The sequence below is a fragment of the Schistocerca cancellata genome, chromosome 4 (assembly GCF_023864275.1).
Source record: "Schistocerca cancellata isolate TAMUIC-IGC-003103 chromosome 4, iqSchCanc2.1, whole genome shotgun sequence".
In the NCBI taxonomy this organism is placed as follows: domain Eukaryota; kingdom Metazoa; phylum Arthropoda; class Insecta; order Orthoptera; family Acrididae; genus Schistocerca; species Schistocerca cancellata.
Window position 1 is genome coordinate 673,306,427 of NC_064629.1, and position 24,908 is coordinate 673,331,334.

The 24,908-nt window shown below is 44.9% G+C and overlaps 1 protein-coding gene across 2 annotated transcripts in view; it reads left to right on the forward strand.

The window, feature by feature from the left end:
- LOC126183462 (trehalase-like) overlaps positions 1 to 24,908 on the forward strand; it is a 262,929-nt gene that overhangs the window by 116,115 nt on the left and 121,906 nt on the right. For both annotated transcript variants that reach the window (XM_049925462.1, XM_049925463.1), the window contains exon 2: positions 15,448 to 16,230. In XM_049925462.1, the coding sequence (XP_049781419.1) occupies positions 15,448 to 16,230 (783 nt within the window). The remainder of the gene's footprint in view (positions 1 to 15,447; positions 16,231 to 24,908) is intronic.

Sequence of the window (24,908 nt, forward strand, 5' to 3'; positions counted from 1 at the left end):
GCTCGAATTGTCCAGCATGTTTTTCAAACCAATCGCGAACAACAGTGGCCCGGTGAGATGACGCGTTGTAATCCATAAAAATTCCACCGTTGTTTGGGAGCATGAAGTCCATGAATGGTTGCAACTAATCTCCGAATAGCCGAACTTAACCATTTACAGTCAATGATAGGTTAAATTGAACCAGAGGACACAGTCCATTCCATGTAAACACAACCCACACTATTATGGAGCCACTACCAGCTTGCACAGTGCCTTTTTGTTAACTTGCGTTCACGGCTTCGTGGGGTATGCGCCACACTCTAACCCTACCATCAGCTCCTACCAAGTGGAATCGGGACTCATCTGACCAGGCCACTGTTTTCCAATCGGCTTGAGTCCAACCGATATGTTCACGAACACTGCAGAGGCGTTGCAGGTAAATGCTGTTAGCAAAGGTACTCGCGTCAGTCATAGGCTGCCATTGCCCATTAACACCTAATTTAGCGGCACTATCTTAACAGACACGTTCGTCGTACGTCCTATATTAATTTCTGCGGTTATTACACGCAGTGCTGCTTGTCTGTTAGCACTGACAACTCTAAGCGAATGCCGTTGACTGCTCTCGGTCGTTACGTGAAGGCCGTCGGCCACTGCGTTGTCCATGATGACAGTTAATGACTGATTGCCGGCATAGTAATAACAATGGGTTTCTCGGAATATTGGATTCCCTAACAATTTCCGAAATAAGATGTCCCATGCGTCTAGCTCCAACTACCATTCCACGTTCAGAATCTGTTAAATTCCGTCGGGGGGTCAGTATCAAGTCGGAAACCTTTTCAAATGAATCACTTGAGTACAAATGGCTGCTCCACCAATGCACAGCCTATTAATACATTGTGGACGCGATACTAGCGCCATCTGTATATGTGCATATCGCTATCCCATGACTTCTGTCACCTCAGCGTATGGTGCAAGCGGAAAGTAATGAATCGACTTCGGACAGTGTACAGATTTCCTCTGCCACTACTAAAAACATCTGGAAATTGAAGTTGGGGAACTAAATCGAAATACACTTTCCTTGATTATAAATCTCAGTACTGTAGTGAGTGATCTTTAGCACAGTATTAGCCAACTGGCAACGACCCACAGTTTCGCTAACATCACTAAACTGGATTCTACTCTATTTCCTAATATCTTGTCAGTGGAGTACCTGATCGTCAGGAGCACTTGAATATGCTGTGGAAGTAAATTATTGTGTTTTTTGTAAGGAACCATCTAGCTTTTCTCTATGAACGTTAAGAGATGCTAGAGGGTTCGGAGATAAAATTGCACGCCAGCACTGCTGTGTTGCCGGGCTCATCGCTTTCCTGCTCTTATTCCATATAATGGTTATATATATATATATATATATATATATATATATATATATATATATATATATATATATTATGGCATTGACGGAACTTACGCAGCGGGAACACATCCAGCACTCGAGGAGAAAAATGAAGAAAAATTAACATTAAGCCTTCTGTCAATACGGCCTTGCCGCAGTGGATACACCGGTTCCCGTCAGATCACCGAAGTTAAGCGCTGTCGGGCGTGGCCGGCACTTGGATTGGTGACCATCCAGCCGCCATGCGCTGTTGCCATTTTTCGGGGTGCACTCAGCCTCGTGATGCCACTTGAGGAGCTACTCGACCGAATAGTAGCGGCTCCGGTCATAGAAAACCATCGTAACGACCGGGAGAGCGGTGTGCTGACCACACGCCCCTCCTATCCGCATCCTCAACTGAGGATGACACGGCGGTCGGATGGTCCCGGTGGGCCACTTGTGGCCTGAAGACGGAGTGCTGCTGCTGAGTGCTTCTGTCAATGACGAGTTCATTAGAGACGGAGCACTAGTTCTGACTGGAGAAGGATATTGTAGTGGTATTTACAAACAAACCATCCCAGTATTCGTACTAAAGAGTTTACGAAAATTTCAGACGTCGGTAATCTGGACGGTTCTGTGGGACTCTGAATTTTGCTCCTCGCGAAGGCTGTTTCATTTCATGAACTACTGTGCCACCTTCCTTGACTACAGCATCCGAGTGCGAAGAGTGTTTAATGCACTCTACGCGTTATAGCTTCTTCACCTGATGAGTGCACACCAGGAGCAGTCATCGCGACAACGAGTATCGTATTGCGATCAAGAGTACTGCCCTCATTATGAATACAGACTGTTAGTTGTTTTTTAGGAGTTAGAAGAAATCATTAAAAGATAATTGTACAGATATATCTTTCACACAAGTTACTGTTGACCTGTGCATGAAGTTCAGTACGAAGGGGCAGTATAAAAGTCATTGGTGTATGAATAGCTCGTTATGTTCAGAGAGGTAAGAAAATACATGCCTATGTCAAAGGATGGTATCCGCATCCGTGATCCGGCTAAGGGATAAGGAAATAGATGTAAGTAAATAAAGGCACAGGACATCCCCCGCCCCCCACCACACACACACACAAATTTCTGCTGTTTTACACCTATTGACGTCCACTAAAGAAGTAATAAGAGACAAAAGGTATCTTCTTTTTTCATGCACAACACTGCAAGGGCAAAGACCAGACCGCGGTTTATCTTTACGCTGAGACCGAGAGAAGATTTGCGAATAAGCCGCATGCTGTCGAAGGCTCACATTGTGTTTGAGATTACTGACTCACACTTTAGAGACTGCGAGAGGCAAATAATTCGCTCACCTGACGTATCTGAAGTCTCGGAAGACGAATTAGTGCCTCCCTGTTGCCAGGCCAAGGACTTGCGACATACAAAGAGCTGAAACGTTGTCGACGACACATGCTGTGTTCGCTGCTTATACAGCGTCGTCCTTAAATAGCTATACGTTTCCAAATTATATTCTGTGACCTGATCTTAATCAGTCATTACATATGTAAGTAGAAGTTATGTAATATTACTGTAAACAGATCTCTTTTTATACAGGGCAGTTCAAAATCCTGTCCCATAGGAAAAAGTCTGCAGTGGTGCTTTTAGCTCTGAAGGTGTGCATTTTAGAGCCCATGTTTTCTCGGCCCATTGGACAAAGTCGGGAACGATCATTCTTTGCAAAACGTCTAGTAGACATGAGCTCTAAAATGCATACCGTACGAACTATGAGAACTTCTTCACCTTCGATACTGTGAAACAAATCTCTTCTACTTCCATATTTCTTTCTTTGGGAGGCGTGGGGGGGGGAGGTCGATAGAACGGTAGTATACCTTAAGAGCTATGAGTCCTTGTTCTGTAGAAGAAATGTGTTTCACAATAACGAAAATGAAAAAGTGTTCAGAGATCATAAAGTATGCACTTCTACAGCCCATATTTACTGCACGTTTTTTTCTTTCTTTTTGTCCATATTACCACCTCTCAAAATTTGGAAAGCAAAGTGCATGCAGTAGAGGAGATTTGTTTCGTAGTATCGAAGATGGTTCAAAATGGCTGAGCACTATGGGACTTAACTTCTGAGGTCATCAGTCTCCTAGAACTTAGAACTACTTAAACCTAACTAACCTAAGGACATCACACACATCCCTGCCCGAGGCAGGATTTGAACCTGCGACCGTTGAAGGTTTCATGAAAATATGTGGTCAACTCATATTAATCTAGTTCAAGATGGTCTGAGGAACAATTGAGCCTCGCTCCTTCCGAATACAATTCCAGTGTCTTAACCACTGGGTGAAGTCTCTTTGTGTTGTTGTGTCTCCTGTGCTTTCTTCTGTTGCGCGTAATTCTCTTTTTGTATCTCACCCACCGCTTTGATTCTTCTCCCTTATTATTTTTCGTAGAGCTAGTTTTAAATTTGTGTTATGTGGCGAGATATGAAAAGCGTCATTCATTCTCAAATTGTAGTAACGCTTTCTTCACTAAGCAGTATTATAATTTAGGTGTTCCATAGTATCCCTAAATCAGTCCATATCGATGTTGAGATTATTTCTTCAGCAAGTTGATGTCTGAATCTCTCCTCTATTTTTGTAAGCATCGGGGTACATTTCCGTCCAAGATTGACAGTCTGTGGGATGTTAACGCTACTTGTAAAGAAATACAGAATCCCCTCCTCCTTATGCAGCTTGTCATGGACACACTTGCGAATTACTTAAACCTGACTGTGAAATATTTTTCCAATCATCGATGTTTCAAGAGTCTTCTCAGTTTCATTCGCCCTATTTTTAAGGTAACGACTTTTTACCGCTAAGTGGTGTTAGAGACAGTAACTGAAGAATGGTACCTTTCTCCTTCAAAAAAAAAAAAAAAAAAAAAAAAAAGAAAAGAAAAAGGTCGCGTCAGTGCCACTGGAACCCTTTATCCTTTCGGGCAATTTTCGTTATGTCAGCAACTACAATTTATCTCTCTTCAATTATTTTACAATTCTCGCATTTTTGGACACTGTTTTCCATTTTTCTGGAGTAAGATCCAATCCACTTTTTCTGCTGTTTCAGAAACGCCTGTTGTTCTTGGTTTTTCTTTCCATCCAAGGACCTCCAGTAATCACTTTCTCCGTCTCTAACAAAAGTTGCCACTACACAAAAATTTTCTGAGATCCAGCATCTTAACAGACATTGTATAGTCAATCTAGATAAGCAATAACAGGAGATGAAGTTCTTAGAAGCACCTACGGTTGTTATGCAATACACAGAGCGACATCCTGTTGAAGGGGTAGGTAAAGCAGACCGAAATTGAACCCTTGGATCTGATTAATGTCTATTACTCTCGTACATGCCCACCTTTGTGTGCTTTTAGGTGTTTTTTCAAATCATTTTAGCAAACGTTAACATCTTCCACATTTACATCTTAGATATATCATAGACTACATCACGCACAATCAGTCAACATACTAAAACGCAGAGCAAAATTTATGCTATTCGTATATTGGTGACGTATAACCGTTTCTGATCCAATTTAGGTTAACTTGACAGAGTGACAGATGCACAATCCTTTCACAGGCTTAAAAAGTGTCGCGAACAGATTCATCACAGAATAGGGGAGAGAGTGTGAAGCATGTAATACGTATGTTGGGATGGCAATCATCGAAACAAAGGCGTTTTCCGTTGTGGCAAGATCTTTTCACGAAATTTCAGTCACAAATTTTCATCCTCGAATGAGAAAGTCTAAGGAGCGGGAGGAAGATTGGGTTTAACGTCCCATCGGCATCGAGACCATTAGAGATGGAGCACAAACTCGGATTGTTTCAAGGATGGGGAAGGAAATTGGCCGTGCCCTGTCCAAGAAACTATCCCGGCTGCAGCGATTTAGGGAAATCACGGAGAACCTTAATCTGGACGGGCGGACGCTGGACTCCCGAATGCGAGTCCAATGCTGTAACCATTCCGCCATCTCGCTCGGTAATACAAGAGGCGATCCAAAAGTTTGCGTTCGACGGACGTACATTCCAGAATCGGTATGGAACTCTGGTAAAATCGCCCTAAACACTGACAGGAATTATCGACCCTTCAAGGCATTTTTTAAGGGACCGAATGCGTGACAACCGTGTGGGGAGAGATCAGGACTATAGGGATGGTGCTCATATGTCTCCCTCTTGAGTCCTGCGTTACGACATTTGCGATATGGGGACGTGCGTGATCATGAAGCAGTAGCACCACTTGTCGCGTCATTTCACGACACTGGTTTTCGACAGACATGTTGTCCCACTAACATTCGCCATTCTTCTATAGATGTCTCCCGGTGTTTGTCTTTCGGCAGCCAAGAAAAGAACGACATCACGTTGGTCCAGTTTGGGCGCATTTAGTAACAACTTCGCCGTAGTTCACGTTTGTGCATTTACCACACGCACATCGGAAATCCCTTGCCTATATTTCGGTGCGTATATATCCACATCAGAGTCGTGCTGCAGCAGCGCAATCAAATTTTGATCACCCCTTATACACTCCTGGAAATTGAAATAAGAACATCGTGAATTCATTGTCCCAGGAAGGGGAAACTTTATTGACACATTCCTGGGGTCAGATACATCACATGATCACACTGACAGAACCACAGGCACATAGACACAGGCAACAGAGCATGCACAATGTCGGCACTAGTACAGTGTATATCCACCTTTCGCAGCAATGCAGGCTGCTATTCTCCCATGGAGACGATCGTAGAGATGCTGGATGTAGTCCTGTGGAACGGCTTGCCATGCTGTTTCCACCTGGCGCCTCAGTTGGACCAGCGTTCGTGCTGGACGTGCAGACCGCGTGAGACGACGCTTCATCCAGTCCCAAACATGCTCAATGGGGGACAGATCCGGAGATCTTGCTGGCCAGGGTAGTTGACTTACACCTTCTAGAGCACGTTGGGTGGCACGGGATACATGCGGACGTGCATTGTCCTGTTGGAACAGCAAGTTTCCTTGCCGGTCTAGGAATGGTAGAACGATGGGTTCGATGACGGTTTGGATGTACCGTGCACTATTCAGTGTCCCCTCGACGATCACCAGTGGTGTACGGCCAGTGTAGGAGATCGCTCCCCACACCATGATGCCGGGTGTTGGCCCTGTGTGCCTCGGTCGTATGCAGTCCTGATTGTGGCGCTCACCTGCACGGCGCCAAACACGCATACGACCATCATTGGCACCAAGGCAGAAGCGACTCTCATCGCTGAAGACGACACGTCTCCATTCGTCCCTCCATTCACGCCTGTCGCGACACCACTGGAGGCGGGCTGCACACGATGTTGGGGCGTGAGCGGAAGACGGCCTAACGGTGTACGGGACCGTAGCCCAGCTTCATGGAGACGGTTGCGAATGGTCCTCGCCGATACCCCAGGAGCAACAGTGTCCCTAATTTGCTGGGAAGTGGCGGTGCGGTCCCCTACGGCACTGCGTAGGATCCTACGGTCTTGGCGTGCATCCGCGCGTCGCTGCGGTCCGGTCCCAGGTCGACGGGCACGTGCACCTTCCGCCGACCACTGGCGACAACATCGATGTACTGTGGAGACCTCACGCCCCACGTGTTGAGCAATTCGGCGGTACGTCCACCCGGCCTCCCGCATGCCCACTATACGCCCTCGCTCAAAGTCCGTCAACTGCACATACGGTTCACGTCCACGCTGTCGCGGCATGCTACCAGTGTTAAAGACTGCGATGGAGCTCCGTATGCCACGGCAAACTGGCTGACACTGACGGCGGCGGTGCACAAATGCTGCGCAGCTAGCGCCATTCGACTGCCAACACCGCGGTTCCTGGTGTGTCCGCTGTGCCGTGCGTGTGATCATTGCTTGTACAGCCCTCTCGCAGTGTCCGGAGCAAGTATGGTGGGTCTGACACACCGGTGTCAATATGTTCTTTTTTCCATTTCCAGGAGTGTATTTTGTTGACTCCCACTAACATAGAAAAAAATGACCATCGTGGTAAAGTAAGAGAAATCAGAGCTCACATCGAAAGATTTTGGTTTTCATTTTTTCCACTTGCTATTGGAGAGTGTAACGGTTGAGAAATAGTGTGAAAGTGGTTCTATGAACCCACTGACAAGCACATAGTGTGCAGTGTGGTCATATAGACGTGGATGTAGGAGATGCCCATTACGTGTGGACTGCGTATGATGGGAACTGAGAAGAAGATCTCGGAAGCAATGGCAAGATGTGTCATTATCAAATCATACAGGGTGTTTTCGTGATGATGGAGAAGGGTATGTATGTCACCTAGATCTAAGGTACCGTGGTCCAGAAACGTCTGAAACGTGTGTCACGATGGATGTAGACAGAAAACTCCACTAATACCCTGCGGATGGTGTAGTATCCACGCTGACATAGTCAGACAAATATGAAATCTATAAAACTACAGTTTATTCTTACAAGTTGGCGTCTGTAGTCAGTCAGCCCCAGAGAAATGGCGTTGCACTCGGGTACGGAAATAGCAGACATGACAAGCAAATGGGAATCGTATGGAAGCTGACAGATTGTATCGGGTCACGTATCCACGTAGGAGACGTCCGACGCATCCAGGGTTCCAACTATTAAGGGTAACGGGGCAATGAGTACTGCAATACAACGGCCGCAGAGAACAAAAAACTGCACAGACTCCCGATTGGGAAGAATCAGTGCTTGCTCACGTGGATGAAGAGCTTTCAGTCAGCACTCATTAATAGCACGTGAAATGGGTGCCGCAAACAATGCTGTAATACAGAAACAGCATCTACTCTTCTACCATTCAGAGAAAGTGTAGTCTTCAACTCCTGTTGTCGTCGGACCTCGCGTTGTGTTGAGCCAAAGGGTGATGAGGGGGAGGGGGAAAGGGGGAGGGGCTGTAAGATACATTCTCACTTTCCTGTGTATTTACTTTTTTCGGAAGATGCTTGTTTCACCAGAGACGAAATTCTCAATAGTCGCAATAGTCGTGGTTGCACTGATAAGAATTATGGTTAGCACAGATATGCAGATAACTTGTGAGAGGATTTAGTCAGAGTCTGGCTCCCCTACCTTAAGTGCACCAGTGTTCATCATTCTTCTAAGAGACTATTCACCGCATGTTTTAAAGATGCGCCACTTGATCTCTTGCCATAACACGTATACTATGTAATCAAAAGTATACGGACACCCCCAAAAACATAAGTTTTTCATATTAAGTGTATTGTACTGCCACCTACTGCCAGGTACTCCAGATTAGCGACCTCAGTAGTCATTAGATATCGTGAGAGAGCAGAATGGGCGCTCCACGGAACTCACGAACTTCGAACGTGGTCAGGTGATTGGGTGTCACTTGTGTCATACGTCTCTACGCGAGATTTCCACACTCCTAAACATCCATAGGTCCACTGTTTCCTATGCGATAGTGAAGTGGAAACGTGAAGGGAAACTTACAGCACAAAAGCGTACAGGCAGACCTCGTCTGTTGACTGACAGAGGCCGCCGACAGCTGAAGAAGGTCGTAATGTGGAATAGGCAGACATCCATCCAGACCATCACTCAGAAATTCCAAACTGCATCAGGATCTACTGCAAGTACTATGAAATTTAGGCAGGAGGTGAGAAAACTTGGATTTCATGCTCGAGCGGCTGCTCACAAGCCATACATCACGCCGGTAAATGCCAAACGACACCTCGCTTGGTGTAAGGATCGTAAACTATAGACCATTGAACAGTGGAAAAACGGTGTGTGGAGTGACAAATCATGGTGCACAATGTGGCGATCCGATGGCAGGGTGTGGGTATGGCGAATGCCCGGTGAACGCCATCTGCTAGGCTGTGTAGTGCCAATAGTAAAATTCGGAGGCCGTGGTGTTATGGTGTGGTCGTGTTTTTCATGGAGAGGGCTTGCATCCCATGTTTTGCGTGGCACTATCACAGCACAGGCCTACATTGATGTTTTAAGCACCTTCTTGCTTCCCACTGTTGAAGAGCAATTCGGGGATGGCGATTGCATTTTTTAACACGATCGAGCACCTGTTCATAATGCACTGCCTGTGGTGGAGTGGTTGCACGACAATAAAATCCCTGTAATGGACTGACCTGCACAGAGTCCTGACCTGAATCCCATAGAAAACCTTTGGGATATTTTGGAAGGCCGGCTTCGTGCCAAGCCTCACCGACCGACATCGATACCTCTCCTCAGTGCAGCACTCCTTGAAGAATGGGCTGCGATTCCCCAAGAAACCTTCCAGCACCTGATTGAACGTATGCCTGCGAGAGTGGAAGTTTTAGTCAGGGCTAAGGGTTGCCAACACCATACTGAATTCCATCATTATCGATGGAGGGCGCCACAAACTTGTAAGTCATTTTCAGCCAGGTGTCCGAGTACTTTTTATCACATAGTGTACGTGGGTCCAATGTGGTGGAGCCCCAATCCACATTTCACATTTTGTTTGTGAACGCAAACGTTAGACGTTCCCTGAAATATGCATGAGAAGAGCCAGGGCTGTTTTGTGGACATCTCTTTCGCCTGAACTGGTCCAATTGTAATGTAAAATGTCTTGACTACAACACTGGTATTGTATGAACGGGTACGACGGAACTTCATGCGACCGTGTCATGAACTTATGGGACGATATTCTGAAAAACTGTTGAGAATTTAAAAATTTGTGTAAGTTGTGAGATAAATAAAATTATTTGAAAAATGTACCTACTTTATCATCATTACCAGACTAACGGCAAATTGGCCAGAAGTTTTATGAGGAAACTAGAAAATTTCAGTGTTATTCGTGTCCCTACCTCAGATAGATACATTTGCCCTTCTCTATCACCACTGAACTTTTGTATCATCATCACAGAAACATCCTGTATGTGATACACGGAAGCACGCGCCCAAACGCGATTAGTACTTTGGTTTCAGTTCTTCAGATATCTGAACTAAGATAACTTTCCACTTATCCTTTACGAATTCTCTCGACGAATTTCAACTCACTAGGAGTCTGTTTCAGTGGCTTGGCAATATTCGTGTCCAACCGTAAGATGCAACATGATACTCAGCAAGTAGTTTGTGGATGTTGGCAGCTATTCAAACCTCTAACTAGCCAGAATTGCGAAACAAGCCACAAATGGTTGCAGGTCCTTTCCTCATGAAGTCCTTGCTCTTCAGCAGCGCACTTAGAATTCTACGTAAGCCGCTTAGTGCTGTGGAGAGCTGAAAATTACGACACACGTTTGCCGCAAACCTCCAAGACAACGATACAAAGAAACTTCGTTCCTTGAAGTAGTCGCAATCACATTGAGAGTAACTCTTATTGTTAACCAGTAAAATGACTACTCTGATCAGGTTGTTAAGAGCAAACTCCTGAATTTTCTGTGCAATGAAGACTACCGAAACGTAAAATAAAGCATGCATATTTTGTATCTTAAAGCATGAAGAAATCACACATTTTTTTCCCACATGGCATCTTCAGTTTCGTTACTGTGTCCATCTTGTTGTTTCCTAATGTTAGTTCAGACAGATGCAGGGAACTGTTTTTAATTTCCTTTCCGAGATGCCTTTATTTTATTTCTGTGGCCGAATGTTCTTGCTGATAATACATCGTCATGTTAACCTTAGACGCGAGGGAAAGACATGTGGGCAATCTGTATGCGGGCCACGTAAATTTTGTTATCTGTGTTTTGGCGTATAAATCATTACGCTTCTTATGAGGATATAGAGTACTTTCCCGGTATTTATCGAAAATAGTGTGGAATGGATCTAAAAACATTATACTGATCCTAATCTGCCTTGCCTGTATTGCAAGGTAGTGCTATGCGCAATACAGTATACGAACAGGTCGCACTGCAGTGGATTGTTTGTGTCATTCTCCAGAAGGGCCAAACTGCCTTTAGTACTCAGTTACTCGGACACTTTTATGCTGATCATCGAATACAGCTTCAGTTGATGAAGTAACACACGGCACATGCATAATCATGTTCCAAATTATATCTGGGATATTGCAAGGTGGTGTTCAGGAGAGAAACTTCAGTATGAGTTTCTAATACAATATACTGTCCCATTGCTCGCTAATGCCGTTTTCATTTCGATAAGCTGAATGAAATTTTCTCGATGGTAAGATGTTTCTTTTTTTCCGGGTGAAGGGCCAGTGCTTTCTTCGATTTCCATCACTGTAACTGTCAGAAGACTAAATGTCGACGTTGTCATGATATTCTTTTTACACAGTTTGAGGACAGAAAGTTTCCGGAATGTAGTGGATGGTGTTGACAATTCTCATGTATAAGTATCGAGTACTAGTAGCGGAAGGCACCACATTCAGTGGTCACTCTAGGAGGATGGTGATGGGCGCATTGCTCTCTACATCGACATTTTCGGCCACCTTTGAACTTTAATTGTAAGTTTCCTTTGTGTGCACGGTGCTTATTTATACACCGTACTTAACAAGTGTCTTTGGCGTCAATATTTTTTACGCCAGATTTGAACAAATGCTGCTTCTTGACGACGAAGCGGCCTGATAGTACAGGTAGGAAAAAAAAGGAAGAAGAATAAGAAAATGGATACCCTTTTCAAATCTAGTAACTTATTTTGTATGTTAAAGATATATCATTAACAGAATATAATTCCATTTTCACGTATCACATCAAGTTTTTTAAAATAAATAAAACTTTGCAAGATGCTGTAGACCTACAATTTTGCATTTCGTATGAACTTTAATATCAATATAACGTACTAGACGTGAATTAAACATATATTCTATTGCACTAGTTTCATAGAAGAGAGAGAACACACTAATTAAAGACTTACAAAGAACAAATCCCAAAGTCTATCCAATTGTTCTCTTAGGTGCCGTTTGTATGAAAAACTTCTTGTGCCACGTGGTTTCTTGTGCTGTGACGGTGCAGCAATCAATACTAGTTTACAGTCATGCCTGAACTCCATCGCTCCTGATACCTACTTACCACTTCTTTAATGTCTTTGTGAAACCTCCCACCCTGTTCTCCACCCATTGTCCCGAGGTTTTTTGGGAACTTGCCTAATATGAGAGAAGGAAGTGTTCCTTCAGACTCATGTTGCGTGCTAAGATTTTATGTCTTTCCAGTATATTGTTCACGTATTCCACATAGTTTGAGTCTTTCTTATGTCCCCCTCCCCAAGAACTCCTGAACCACTGCTTTGAAACCAATCAAGCTCTCTTTTTCTTGATGAATCATACATTCTTCAAAACTTTTATCTTTACTTGGTTCCCTGATTTGCAGCCCTACAAATATACCCTCTTTGGTGTTCGTCTCTGAGAGCGCAGGAAACTCGTTCGTTAAGTATTTAAAACGATTGTGTCTCTTTGGAATGCCTTGGCAAATTGGTTCATTAGCCCCTATTTAATATGCAAGGGTGGTAGCAGAATGTTCTCTAAGCTTTTTCCTGCGATATTTTTGGATCCTAGAATCATTGCATTTCTTCCAGGTCATTCTCGTGTTGTCCAGTGGTTCTTTCTATCTCAGCTGTCCCATTCACAAATGTAACTTGGGTATTTGGTATAACCTTGCTGTTGTCCTAACAACATGTACAAAATCTTTAAATCCTGTGCCTCTCTACCGATGTAGACTGTAACTTATTTTTTCGAATAGCAGCTCAGGATTCTCATACGTCTCCTTGGAATGGATAAAATGAGCGGCTGGAACTGATGCAGGAATATTGCTGTTATGTAGCAACACATCTTTTAAACTTCTCTTACTTGAGTCAATGAAGAGCCTCGAGTCTTCTGTTTTGTACTCAGCTCCTAACTTATTAATGAGGTTTGAAATCCCAGTGCAGTATACTAAAGAGTGCTCCTGCCTAAAACACAGTCCCAAACCTTTCTATTTGTGTTTGCAACGTGTTACCCGTGTTCCTGGAGCTCGTAAGTTCTTCTCTTTCAGCCTTGAAGCTAGAAGTTCTGAAGTATCCTTTGGGATATTTAAATATGTGACCAAATCGTTTAGCTCAAGTTCAATCAGAATCTCCAGAAGGCTAATCTGACGTACAGTTTGATTCAGAATGCAGCATCTGCCGTGTGGTACAGGTCTTCTAGCAGACTCCAAATCAGGATAAATAACTCTCTTTTTGTTTTTCATATTAAAACCTTTTACTTTACAAATGCAGAAATTCTTTTGGTGAACGCAACACCACCGGAACCCCTAAACTCAGGGAGTTCAGTTTTCCCTTTTACCATTTTCTTATCTCCGCAACATGAACGTTACACACTTTATGAGGGGTTCACGATTGCTCCTTAGCTGGGTATCACAGCGCAGGGGAGCTTCCTTTGAGGAAGTAGAGGTAAAGTTGGAGAATACCCTAGAAGCTATGTCAACATATTACGACGACAACTCTCTCAAACTAAATCCCACTACAACGAAAGTTCGCGCTTTTCACTGCACACACGCCCAACAAATAGGAAGCTGCACGTTAACTGGAATCGGTCTACCATTGAGCACACACACCAGCCAACATATCTCGGAGTGACTCTTGGCAGGTCCCTCACATGTAAACGTAACTGTGTAAAAACTCAAAATAAGGTAGCTGCAAGGAAAAATATCCTTAGAAAGCTAACTGGCAGTAAGTGGGAAGTCAAACCTATTGTGCTTAAAATCACCGTTTTAGCAGTTTGCTTTTCCGCAGCTGACTGCGCGTGTCCTGTCTGGTCTAGATAGGCGAATACAAAGAACACAGATATAAGCCTTAACGAAACATGTAGGCTAGTCACAGGATGCATGAAGCCCACACCGCTGGTAAAGCTGTACCAAGCTGCAGGATTCAGTAGTTCCAAGTCTCGTAGGAGAGTTCATGAACATAACGAGCAGTTCAAAAAGGCATTTGATGAGCACCATCCACTGTACGGTACACTTTGTGGATTAAAAAGACTAAAATGAAGATATCGGTTCTTCAGTTACACTTTCGATGAACCCCCTGTCGGCTACCCTGTTTCGGAACATCCACCAAGGGGTGCTGAATTAAACTACAAATCATGTAAAATGCTAACCCGTATCAGAACTGCTGTATCCCGCGTAGAGGTCAGTCTGATAAAATGAAGCCTATTAAAACATGAAGACTACCTCTGTCTAAACAAGCTCACCACTGTGCCGGAAGATTGACAGCTCCGGACACGAAAAAAGTAAAGTAAAGTATCCTGATCCCCAATTTTTACTCCAAAATAAAGCAAGATAAACACTTTGAACAAATAAAATAGGGCACTGAACCACTCTTCTAGATACTCTTGCGGGCACTAGTTCACTAACTTATATCTGATTCCTACCAATATAACAGTAGAAAGTGGTACCAGCTGCTGATATGTACTATACAATATTTTTAATTGCAAATATACACTAATGCAAAATTAATTACTTCGAATTCGCCCTTAACTTTGGCCATATTGCGTTTTTAAAGAAGTTTAAATTGCAAATACTAAAATTATAAAAAAAAACTATGTGTGATAGGATACAGATATTGATACTTTTGGATTCAGGTAAACGAAGTCAACATAAAACAAGTCTTATAATCAAAAAAGAAAAATCAGTGCTGATCAGTGTAGTTGTTTACCCTTGACAATGAAGACGACGTAAGTAATCTAAAGCTCCGATTCTTCGTCAGAATCTGTGTGGTTTGGTCACGGAGGACTCTTTATCAATGAAGTACATCGTTGAAAAGTCCAAGACGGCTCAGATAATTTTTTAGGTTAATTCAGTTTCATCCTTATTGCGGGTGTTAGAGGATAATAAAAGAGCTTTCAAATAAACACGTATTGATGTGCAGTAACTCTAAGACATTATTGATCTCCTCGTACCATTTGAATATGAGGCAATATCCAAGACCAAATGTCGTATTTCGAGCAAGGTGTAATTCACATTTTAGTGAGACATTAAATTCTGAGACTGGTCTGCAAATTAACTGTAAACAAAAATGGGTTCGTAACGAAAATGTCTTTACACATTGTAACAATTTTTTTTCTTAGCATTGGTATTCTTCGTTTTTTTTCTGCAAATGTTTTTAAATTATTCTAACATTTAGACAATGTCCTGTATGACATAAATCATTTTGCTAACGGTTTTTTTCTCTCTTTTCAGCAACATCTATTGCTATGGAGATCTCCTGCACACTGTACAAATGGCCTCCATAAACGACGATTCCAAAACATTTGTGGACATGAAGATGAAATTCTCTCCAAATGAAACACTGGAACGTTTTGAAAAATTCATGAACAGAACAAACAGAAGGCCAGATAAACTTCAAGTCGAACTGTTTGTGAATGATACGTTCGACCCTCCTGGCAGTGAGTTTGAGCCATGGGATCCAGTGGACTGGGTAGAAAATCCAGCTTTCCTGGACAGAATCGATGACCCATTGTACCGCGAATGGGCATCAGAGCTGAACCATTTCTGGAAAAACCTTGGCAGGAAGATTAAGGATGACGTCAGGGAACATCCGGAACAGTACTCAATTATTTACGTTCCGAATCCAGTGATCGTCCCCGGAGGTCGATTTCGTGAGTTTTACTACTGGGACTCCTACTGGATCGTAAGAGGTCTCCTGTACAGTGAAATGTACGCCACCGTTAAAGGAATGCTGAAAAATTTTCTGGAAATTGTCAACACCTATGGTTTAATACCAAATGGTGGGAGGATTTACTACTTAATGCGTTCACATCCTCCATTACTCATACCTATGTTCAAAAGCTACTATGAATTCACAAAGGACATTGACTTCTTGAACGACAGTATATCAACACTGGAGAGAGAATTTGACTACTGGATGAAGAATCGTACTGTGACCGTCGAGAAAGATGGAGTGAAGTACACCTTGGCGAGATACAGCGACGATTCAAGCGGGCCTCGTCCAGAATCATACAGGTTAGTCACTCAGTTAAAAAATTTGCATTTCTTTCTCATGGTGATTTGCATGGATTATTTAGCGTTAAGATAACTATCTGCATCCACTAACTTTACTGGTGATACTTGGCTGTTTCCTTATTTATGTTCAATAAATATTAATAAAATCTAAGTGGAGGAGCAAGGAAACAGTGGAAACTGCAGGACGGGTAACCAGCTTTCCAGAAGAGGAGCGACTTCTTTCTACGCTACAGTTGGACGAAAGGAATTTCGTCCATTGGAAGATACTGAGCGTGCCTTGCTGTTCTCATAATGCTGGGATGAACACTGCTTGACAACTCGGATTCGTTCAGCTCCTTGTTCGTCCTGTGCTTAACTCTGGTTTTACAGACGGCGTAATGGTACTCTCCCTGTAATAATTGTGTCATACCCTGGAATAGTCTTTTACTAATTCTCACTACAACAAGTAGAATATTTGGGAAATTCTAGAATTATCTAGGCTCTGTCTGAGTTGCTTGATTTCTTGGGAAATAAGTCAGTCTGTTGAATACTCAGGGATTAAGGATTGCACGTCCACTGCCAAAGTTAAGCTTGATTTATAACATACGAAAACATATTAAATTATAAAACTTCGATCATTGCTGTTGTGTACGCGGCTGTTTCGTTCACCTCACGTTTTCATGTGTGCATGTTGTGAGCTGAAGCGACACTCGCTGCGAGCGAGTGATTGTCGCTCATGCGGGATCACGTGTCCTTACTTTTCTTTCAGACATTCCAATTGCTATTTTTTACACAATAGTAAGAAAACAGGCTTATAACCACATCCTGACCGTTGTAAAAGTAATTCTAGACGAATTGCATTAAGTCTTCTACTTTGTGAATCTTGTATTTTTTTCTTTCTGAAACGCGATTTTGCTATGGAGCAGAGAATGTGTCACGGTGCTCTGTGTGAATAAGAACGAAAAGCAGTCCTGTCTCCTTCGTAAGCTTTCGTTTGCCCCACAGTCTGGGTGTTGAATACGAGTAAGGCAGCCCTTAGTCCACTGTCGTTCTTCGGCTTAATGGTCTGACATTCTAAGTGATATTTGACATTGATAGCGAAGCAGTATTAATTTTTTTCTCTTACATTTATAATACACGACCCCGATAATGGTTCTCTGAAATGCGGATGAAGTGCAGATTTGCCCGTCAGTAGATCAGGCAGTTCAGCTAAATGAACCTTTAGGTAAATCTTCTTCTGACTGTGTCTTATTTGCGATACTTAACTAAACGGCGCAGTCCGTAAGACGATGGATTCGAATTCCGAGCGAGCGGGTTACAGAGCACGTACCGGCTGCTTTGATTTAGGTTCTCGGTATTTTCCCTACATCACTTCCATGTACAGCGAATCACTGTAAAGTGCGGGGCTGATGATACTTTCTATTGTACCATATATTAAGGATTTTCCCCTTATCTTCAAGGAAAACGATTGATGGAATGGGTCCTTCAATAACGCCTCTGCCTCGCTTAGCTGAGCTATTCCTCAGTGTTCACGAGGCGCAAAATCCTTGGTGATGACGGCGTTGCAGAATTTGCAAAAATATTGTTGCTACTCTTGCGCAAACGTCGAAGCCATGTCTTCATCGCAGCTGCACTGTTAGGTAGTTTTGTTTGAGTGAGTGACTTTAAGTTGTTTGCCACGTAGTATCAGATGAGGCCAGCTATCACATCGACAAAACATAAGGTGCAATATCTACTTTTTGTCTGATGTATACATAGCGAAGTTGTTATGTCGTAGCACTTGAGAATGGCCTAATACTGAAACTAGTAGTTGGATGATAATATATTACGATACAATGCTGATACTGTATGATACTGGTTTTGTCATTTGTATAACTTGCAGCTGCTGCGAAACTTAGCATCAACAAAATATTCCCGTTGCTGTTGCCTTCTGAGAACGCCCACCCGTGTGACTACAGGGCGACACTGGGAGAATCTTTGACACACTGCCTGTAAGGAAAGAACAGTATCGAATAGGCACCAGCCGAAGCCACTCGCGATGAACGACAAATGAGGTGTCAATTTAGAGCCTCATTCAGAATTCCCTTCAAATTCATGGGTCAAGAGAGGTTAAATGGCATCTTTCAAAGTACCTTAAACAAGGAGTACTGCACGGAAGCTAAAAATAGAGAGACAAATGACGGTTCACAATGCTTACAATTTAATAACAAACAAATTACTCATAGCTAGATAATTTTCGAGAGGGTGAAAAGCTACTATGCGAAATATCCTACTTGCCGTTATGTTTAACGGACTGGCTCAATATTGTCAGTGGGAAGAGACCTTCGGAACATGAACGTTCCAGATAGCTTTATAACTTATTTTCGTTTTTCTCTGCGTACAAGACAGCCTGATTATACTTTCAAATGTCTTCACGATACATGGGATAACATTGGGCTCTGGTTCACAACATGAGTTATTATTTTCTTAGTTTATGTGCCTACCACCAGTAATTGCAGCTTTGTAACAAAATATATCAGAAGAAGTTATTATTGCATCCACATACGCCACTGCAGGCAAGCCAGGGATAGAGCATATCGAGCCTCTAACTGCAGAAAGAGGCAGCCTCCTAAGAGAAACGATTCTGCTTGAGTGGAAACGATATCAGTTCCCTGTGCATAACTGTGAACAGTCTCATATTGCTACAAAGGATATCCGCCAGATCACTTATACAGGATGATTTTACCAAGTGGGGGAAACTGCAGGAAACAGTCCCTGAGAGGATAAGGAGCTAAGCAGGTCGTATGGACAAATTGTTGGAAATGGGTTCCAAGGTACAGCCATTTGAAAGTAGAGATACACTCCTGGAAATGGAAAAAAGAACACATTGACACCGGTGTGTCAGACCCACCACACTTGCTCCGGACACTGCGAGAGGGCTGTACAAGCAATGATCACACGCACGGCACAGCGGACACACCAGGAACCGCGGTGTTGGCTGTCGAATGGCGCTAGCTGCGCAGCATTTGTGCACCGCCGCCGTCAGTGTCAGCCAGTTTGCCGTGGCATACGGAGCTCCATCGCAGTCTTTAACACTGGTAGTATGCCGCGACAGCGTGGACGTGAACCGTATGTGCAGTTGACGGACTTTGAGCGAGGGCGTATAGTGGGCATGCGGGAGGCCGGGTGGACGTACCGCCGAATTGCTCAACACGTGGGGCGTGAGGTCTCCACAGTACATCGATGTTGTCGCCAGTGGTCGGCGGAAGGTGCACGTGCCCATCGACCTGGGACCGGACCGCAGCGACGCACGGATGCACGCCAAGACCGTAGGATCCTACGCAGTGCCGTAGGGGACCGCACCGCCACTTCCCAGCAAATTAGGGACACTGTTGCTCCTGGGGTATCGGCGAGGACCATTCGCAACCGTCTCCATGAAGCTGGGCTACGGTCCCGCACACCGTTAGGCCGTCTTCCGCTCACGCCCCAACATCGTGCAGCCCGCCTCCAGTGGTGTCGCGACAGGCGTGAATGGAGGGACGAATGGAGACGTGTCGTCTTCAGCGATGAGAGTCGCTTCTGCCTTGGTGCCAATGATGGTCGTATGCGTGTTTGGCGCCGTGCAGGTGAGCGCCACAATCAGGACTGCATACGACCGAGGCACACAGGGCCAACACCCGGCATCATGGCGTGGGGAGCGATCTCCTACACTGGCCGTACACCACTGGTGATCGTCGAGGGGACACTGAATAATGCACGGTACATCCAAACCGTCATCGAACCCATCGTTCTACCATTCCTAGACCGGCAAGGGAACTTGCTGTTCCAACAGGACAATGCACGTCCGCATGTATCCCGTGCCACCCAACGTGTTCTAGAAGGTGTAAGTCAACTACCCTGGCCAGCAAGATCTCCGGATCTGTCCCCCATTGAGCATGTTTGGGACTGGATGAAGCGTCGTCTCACGCGGTCTGCACGTCCAGCACGAACGCTGGTCCAACTGAGGCGCCAGGTGGAAATGGCATGGCAAGCCGTTCCACAGGACTACATCCAGCATCTCTACGATCGTCTCCATGGGAGAATAGCAGCCTGCATTGCTGCGAAAGGTGGATATACACTGTACTAGTGCCGACATTGTGCATGCTCTGTTGCCTGTGTCTATGTGCCTGTGGTTCTGTCAGTGTGATCATGTGATGTATCTGACCCCAGGAATGTGTCAATAAAGTTTCCCCTTCCTGGGACAATGAATTCACGGTGTTCTTATTTCAATTTCCAGGAGTGTAAAAGATCTTTGACAGAGTAGGTTTCCGTGATTGAAAGCACACGTGAAAGCATACCAGGCAAGTGGGAATATTCTGTCTGTACTAGTGTTTTAGCTCCACGCTTAGAGCGTTGACTACATACTCCTCCCACACCGCATCCGATGACGCCATTGTCAGTGGATGACACGTAGGTCAGTCTGACCCGATTCACCTGTTTGGGTCAGAACGCGGCACTTGTTGCCTGCAGATACAATACGTTTTCGTTACGGGTGTGCTGACTCAAGAGCTGTTCGAAATAATATTCGGAAAATACTTTCACCACAGCGTCACCAGCTTCCCTGTCCTTGCCTCCTGCTCTAATGGTGTGCGTCTCCCTGTCTCTAGAGTACAGATTCAAACCTGAAAGTAATCAGTTAGAAGGACACGTATCTTCTGCGCAATATAACGGCCGTAACTTACTAATATTATCCAAGATGGCACGAAGCGACAACAAGTAGTCAAAATGTACGCTACAGGCCATTAAAATTGCTACATCACGAACATGACGTGCTACAGACGCAAAATTTAACCGACAGGAAGAAGATGCTGTGATATGCAAATGATTAGCTTTTCAGAACATTCACACAAGGTTGGCGCCGGTGGCGACACCTACAACGTGCTGACATGAGGAAAGTTTCCAACCGATTTCTCATACACAAACAGCAGTTGACCGGCGTTGCCTGGTGAAACGTTGTTGTGACGCCTCGTGTAAGGAGGAGAAATGCGTACCATCATGTTTCCGACTTTGATAAAGGTCGGATTGTAGCCTATCGCGATTGCGGTTTATCATATCGCGACATTGCTGCTCGCGTTGGTCGAGGTCCAATGACTGTTAGCAGAATATGGAATCGGTGGGTTCAGGAGGGTAATACGGAACGCCGTGCTGGATCCCAACGGCCTCGTATCACTAGCAGTCGAGATGACAGGCATCTTATCCGCATGGCTGTAACGGATCGTGTAGCCACGTCTCGATCCCTGAGTCAACAGATGGGGACGTTTGCAAGACAACAACCATCTGGACGAACAGTTCGACGACGTTTGCAGCAGCATGGACTATCAGCTCGGAGACCATGGCTGCGGTTACCCTTGACGCTGCATCACAGACAGGAGCGCCTGCGGTGGTGTAGTCAACGACGAACCTGGGAGCACGAATGGCAAAAAGTCATTTTTTCGGATGAATCCAGGTTCTGTTTACAGCGTCATGATGGTTGCATCCGTGTTTGGCGACATCGCAGTGAACGCACATTGGAAGCGTGTATTCGTCACCACCATACTGGCGTATCACCCGGCGTGATGGTATAGGGTGCCATTGGTTACACATCTCGGTCACCTCTTGTTCGCATCGACGGCACTTTGAACAGTGGACATTACATTTCAGATGTGTTACGACCCGTGCCTCTACCCTTCATTCGATCCCTGCAAAACCCTACATTTCAGCAGGATAATGCACGACCGCATGTTGCAGGTCCTGTACGGGCCTTTCTTGATACAGAAAATGTTCGTCTGTTGCCCTGGCCAGCACATTCTCCAAATCTCACACCAACTGAAAACTGGTCAATGGTGGCCGAGCAACTGGCTCGTCACAATACGCCAGTCACTCTTGATGAACTGTGGTATCGTGTTGAAGCTGCATGGGCAGCGTACCTGTACACGCCATCCAAGCTCTGTTTGACTCAATGCCCAGGCGTATAAAGGCCGTTATTACGGCCAGAGGTGGTTGTTCTAGGTACTGATTTCTCAGGATCTATGCACCCAAATTGCGTGAAAATGTAATCACATGTCAGTTTTAGTATTATACACTCCTGGAAATTGAAATAAGAACACCGTGAATTCATTGTCCCAGGAAGGGGAAACTTTATTGACACATTCCTGGGGTCAGATACATCACATGATCACACTGACAGAACCACAGGCACATAGACACAGGCAACAGAGCATGCACAATGTCGGCACTAGTACAGTGTATATCCACCTTTCGCAACAATGCAGGCTGCTATTCTCCCATGGAGACGATCGTAGAGATGCTGGATGTAGTCCTGTGGAACGGCTTGCCATGCCATTTCCACCTGGCGCCTCAGTTGGACCAGCGTTCGTGCTGGACGTGCAGACCGCGTGACACGACGCTTCATCCAGTCCCAAACATGCTCAATGGGGGACAGATCCGGAGATCTTGCTGGCCAGGGTAGTTGACTTACACCTTCTAGAGCACGTTGGGTGGCACGGGATACATGCGGACGTGCATTGTCCTGTTGGAACAGCAAGTTCCCTTGCCGGTCTAGGAATGGTAGAACGATGGGTTCGATGACGGTTTGGATGTACCGTGCACTATTCAGTGTCTCCTCGACGATCACCAGTGGTGTACAGCCAGTGTAGGAGATCGCTCCCCACACCATGATGCCGGGTGTTGGCCCTGTGTGCCTCGGTCGTATGCAGTCCTGATTGTGGCGCTCACCTGCACGGCGCCAAACACGCATACGACCATCATTGGCACCAAGGCAGAAGCGACTCTCATCGCTGAAGACGACACGTCTCCATTCGTCCCTCCCTTCACGCCTATCGCGACACCACTGGAGGCTGGCTGCACGATGTTGGGGCGTGAGCGGAAGACGGCCTAACGGTGTGCGGGACCGTAGCCCAGCTTCATGGAGACGGTTGCGAATGGTCCTCACCGATACCCCAGGAGCAACAGTGTCCCTAATTTGCTGGGATGTGGCGGTGCGGTCCCCTACGGCACTGCGTAGGATCCTACGGTCTTGGCGTGCATCCGTGCGTCGCTGCGGTCCGGTCCCAGGTCGACGGGCACGTGCACCTTCCGCCGACCACTGGCGACAACATCGATGTACTGTGGAGACCTCACGCCCCACGTGTTGAGCAATTCGGCGGTACGTCCACCCGGCCTCCCGCATGCCCACTATACGCCCTCGCTCAAAGTCCGTCAACTGCACATACGGTTCACGTCCACGCTGTCGCGGCATGCTACCAGTGTTAAAGACTGCGATGGAGCTCCGTATGCCACGGCAAACTGGCTGACACTGACGGCGGCGGTGCACAAATGCTGCGCAGCTAGCGCCATTCGACGGCCAACACCGCGGTTCCTGGTGTGTCCGCTGTGCCGTGCGTGTGATCATTGCTTGTACAGCCCTCTCGCAGTGTCCGGAGCAAGTATGGTGGGTCTGACACACCGGTGTCAATGTGTTCTTTTTTCCATTTCCAGGAGTGTATATTTGTCCAATGAATACCCGTTTATCATCTGCATTTCTTCTTGGTGTAGCAATTTTAATGCCCAGTAGTGTAGTATGTAGGGCACAGTCTCACTCGCAAGTTAGATTTATTGACGACCAGTTTCGGATGATACGCGCCCATTGTGGATTTTCCGACGATCGTTGAAAATATCTGTGACTTGCTCAGCATGACTTAACTTAACAATGATGCGTCGAGTACTGTTCCTGCTCCTGGATCATAACTATTCATGGAAAAAATTTCACGGAAGTAAGATAAGAGATTATAACTGTATTGCCTTGAAATATTGTTGCTTTACGGTGGGCATTCTAAGATAGTTGAGTAAAGGGAGACATCGAACGTATACGAAGAAGTGCTCTGCGAATGCTCCCTGGCTCCTTTGTCTGGGGAAGGTGTTTAACAGCAGTGTCGCAAAAAATAAAATGGCAGACGCTTCTAAAAGTTTTATATCATCTCCCGAAAACGTACTTGGAAAATAGCAAGACACCGTTCCCACGGCGGAATCCCCAAATATTCTTCAGTTTCCCACATTTAATATCCGTAAAATCTGTTGAAATAAAATTAGGTTAATAACGCGACGCACAGTGGCACGCAAGCAATCATTGTTTCCATGCTGCAAGCCTAAACAGAACGGGAAGAAACCCTGTAGAATGAAAAAGAATAAATTTCACTCACAGATGTACTAGTAGACCTTAAATACACAATTTTCGGAAGTTTGCTGTAAATTGAGACTAAACAGATACCATGTGTTCTACACATCAGTCCAAATTTCAAGTTGGTAGGGGAGTCACACAGAACTTTCAAACTGGAAACCAAAGGCAGAAGACCTCTACCTTAACTGTACCACAGTCAGGAAATGGAAAAATTTGCAGAAACAAACAAGAATATTGTTTATTTTTCACGGCAAAAAAAAACTGTCATATGACAAAAACCAAACGTAGGGAGAAAACTTTCCTAATATATGTTTTCAACATTTCAGTACAGTTCTTGATGGTGATAGAAGAGTGAATCGTTAAAGCCAACGACAGATAGCCTGACTGTTAAAAAATGAACACCTACAATAGAAGAATTGGTTTTGGATCACGTTGAACAGGGGTAGTCAACCGTTTTTACATACCACCCACTTTTGTATCTGCATTAGCAGTAAAATTTTCTAACAGCCCACCGATTCAACAGTAA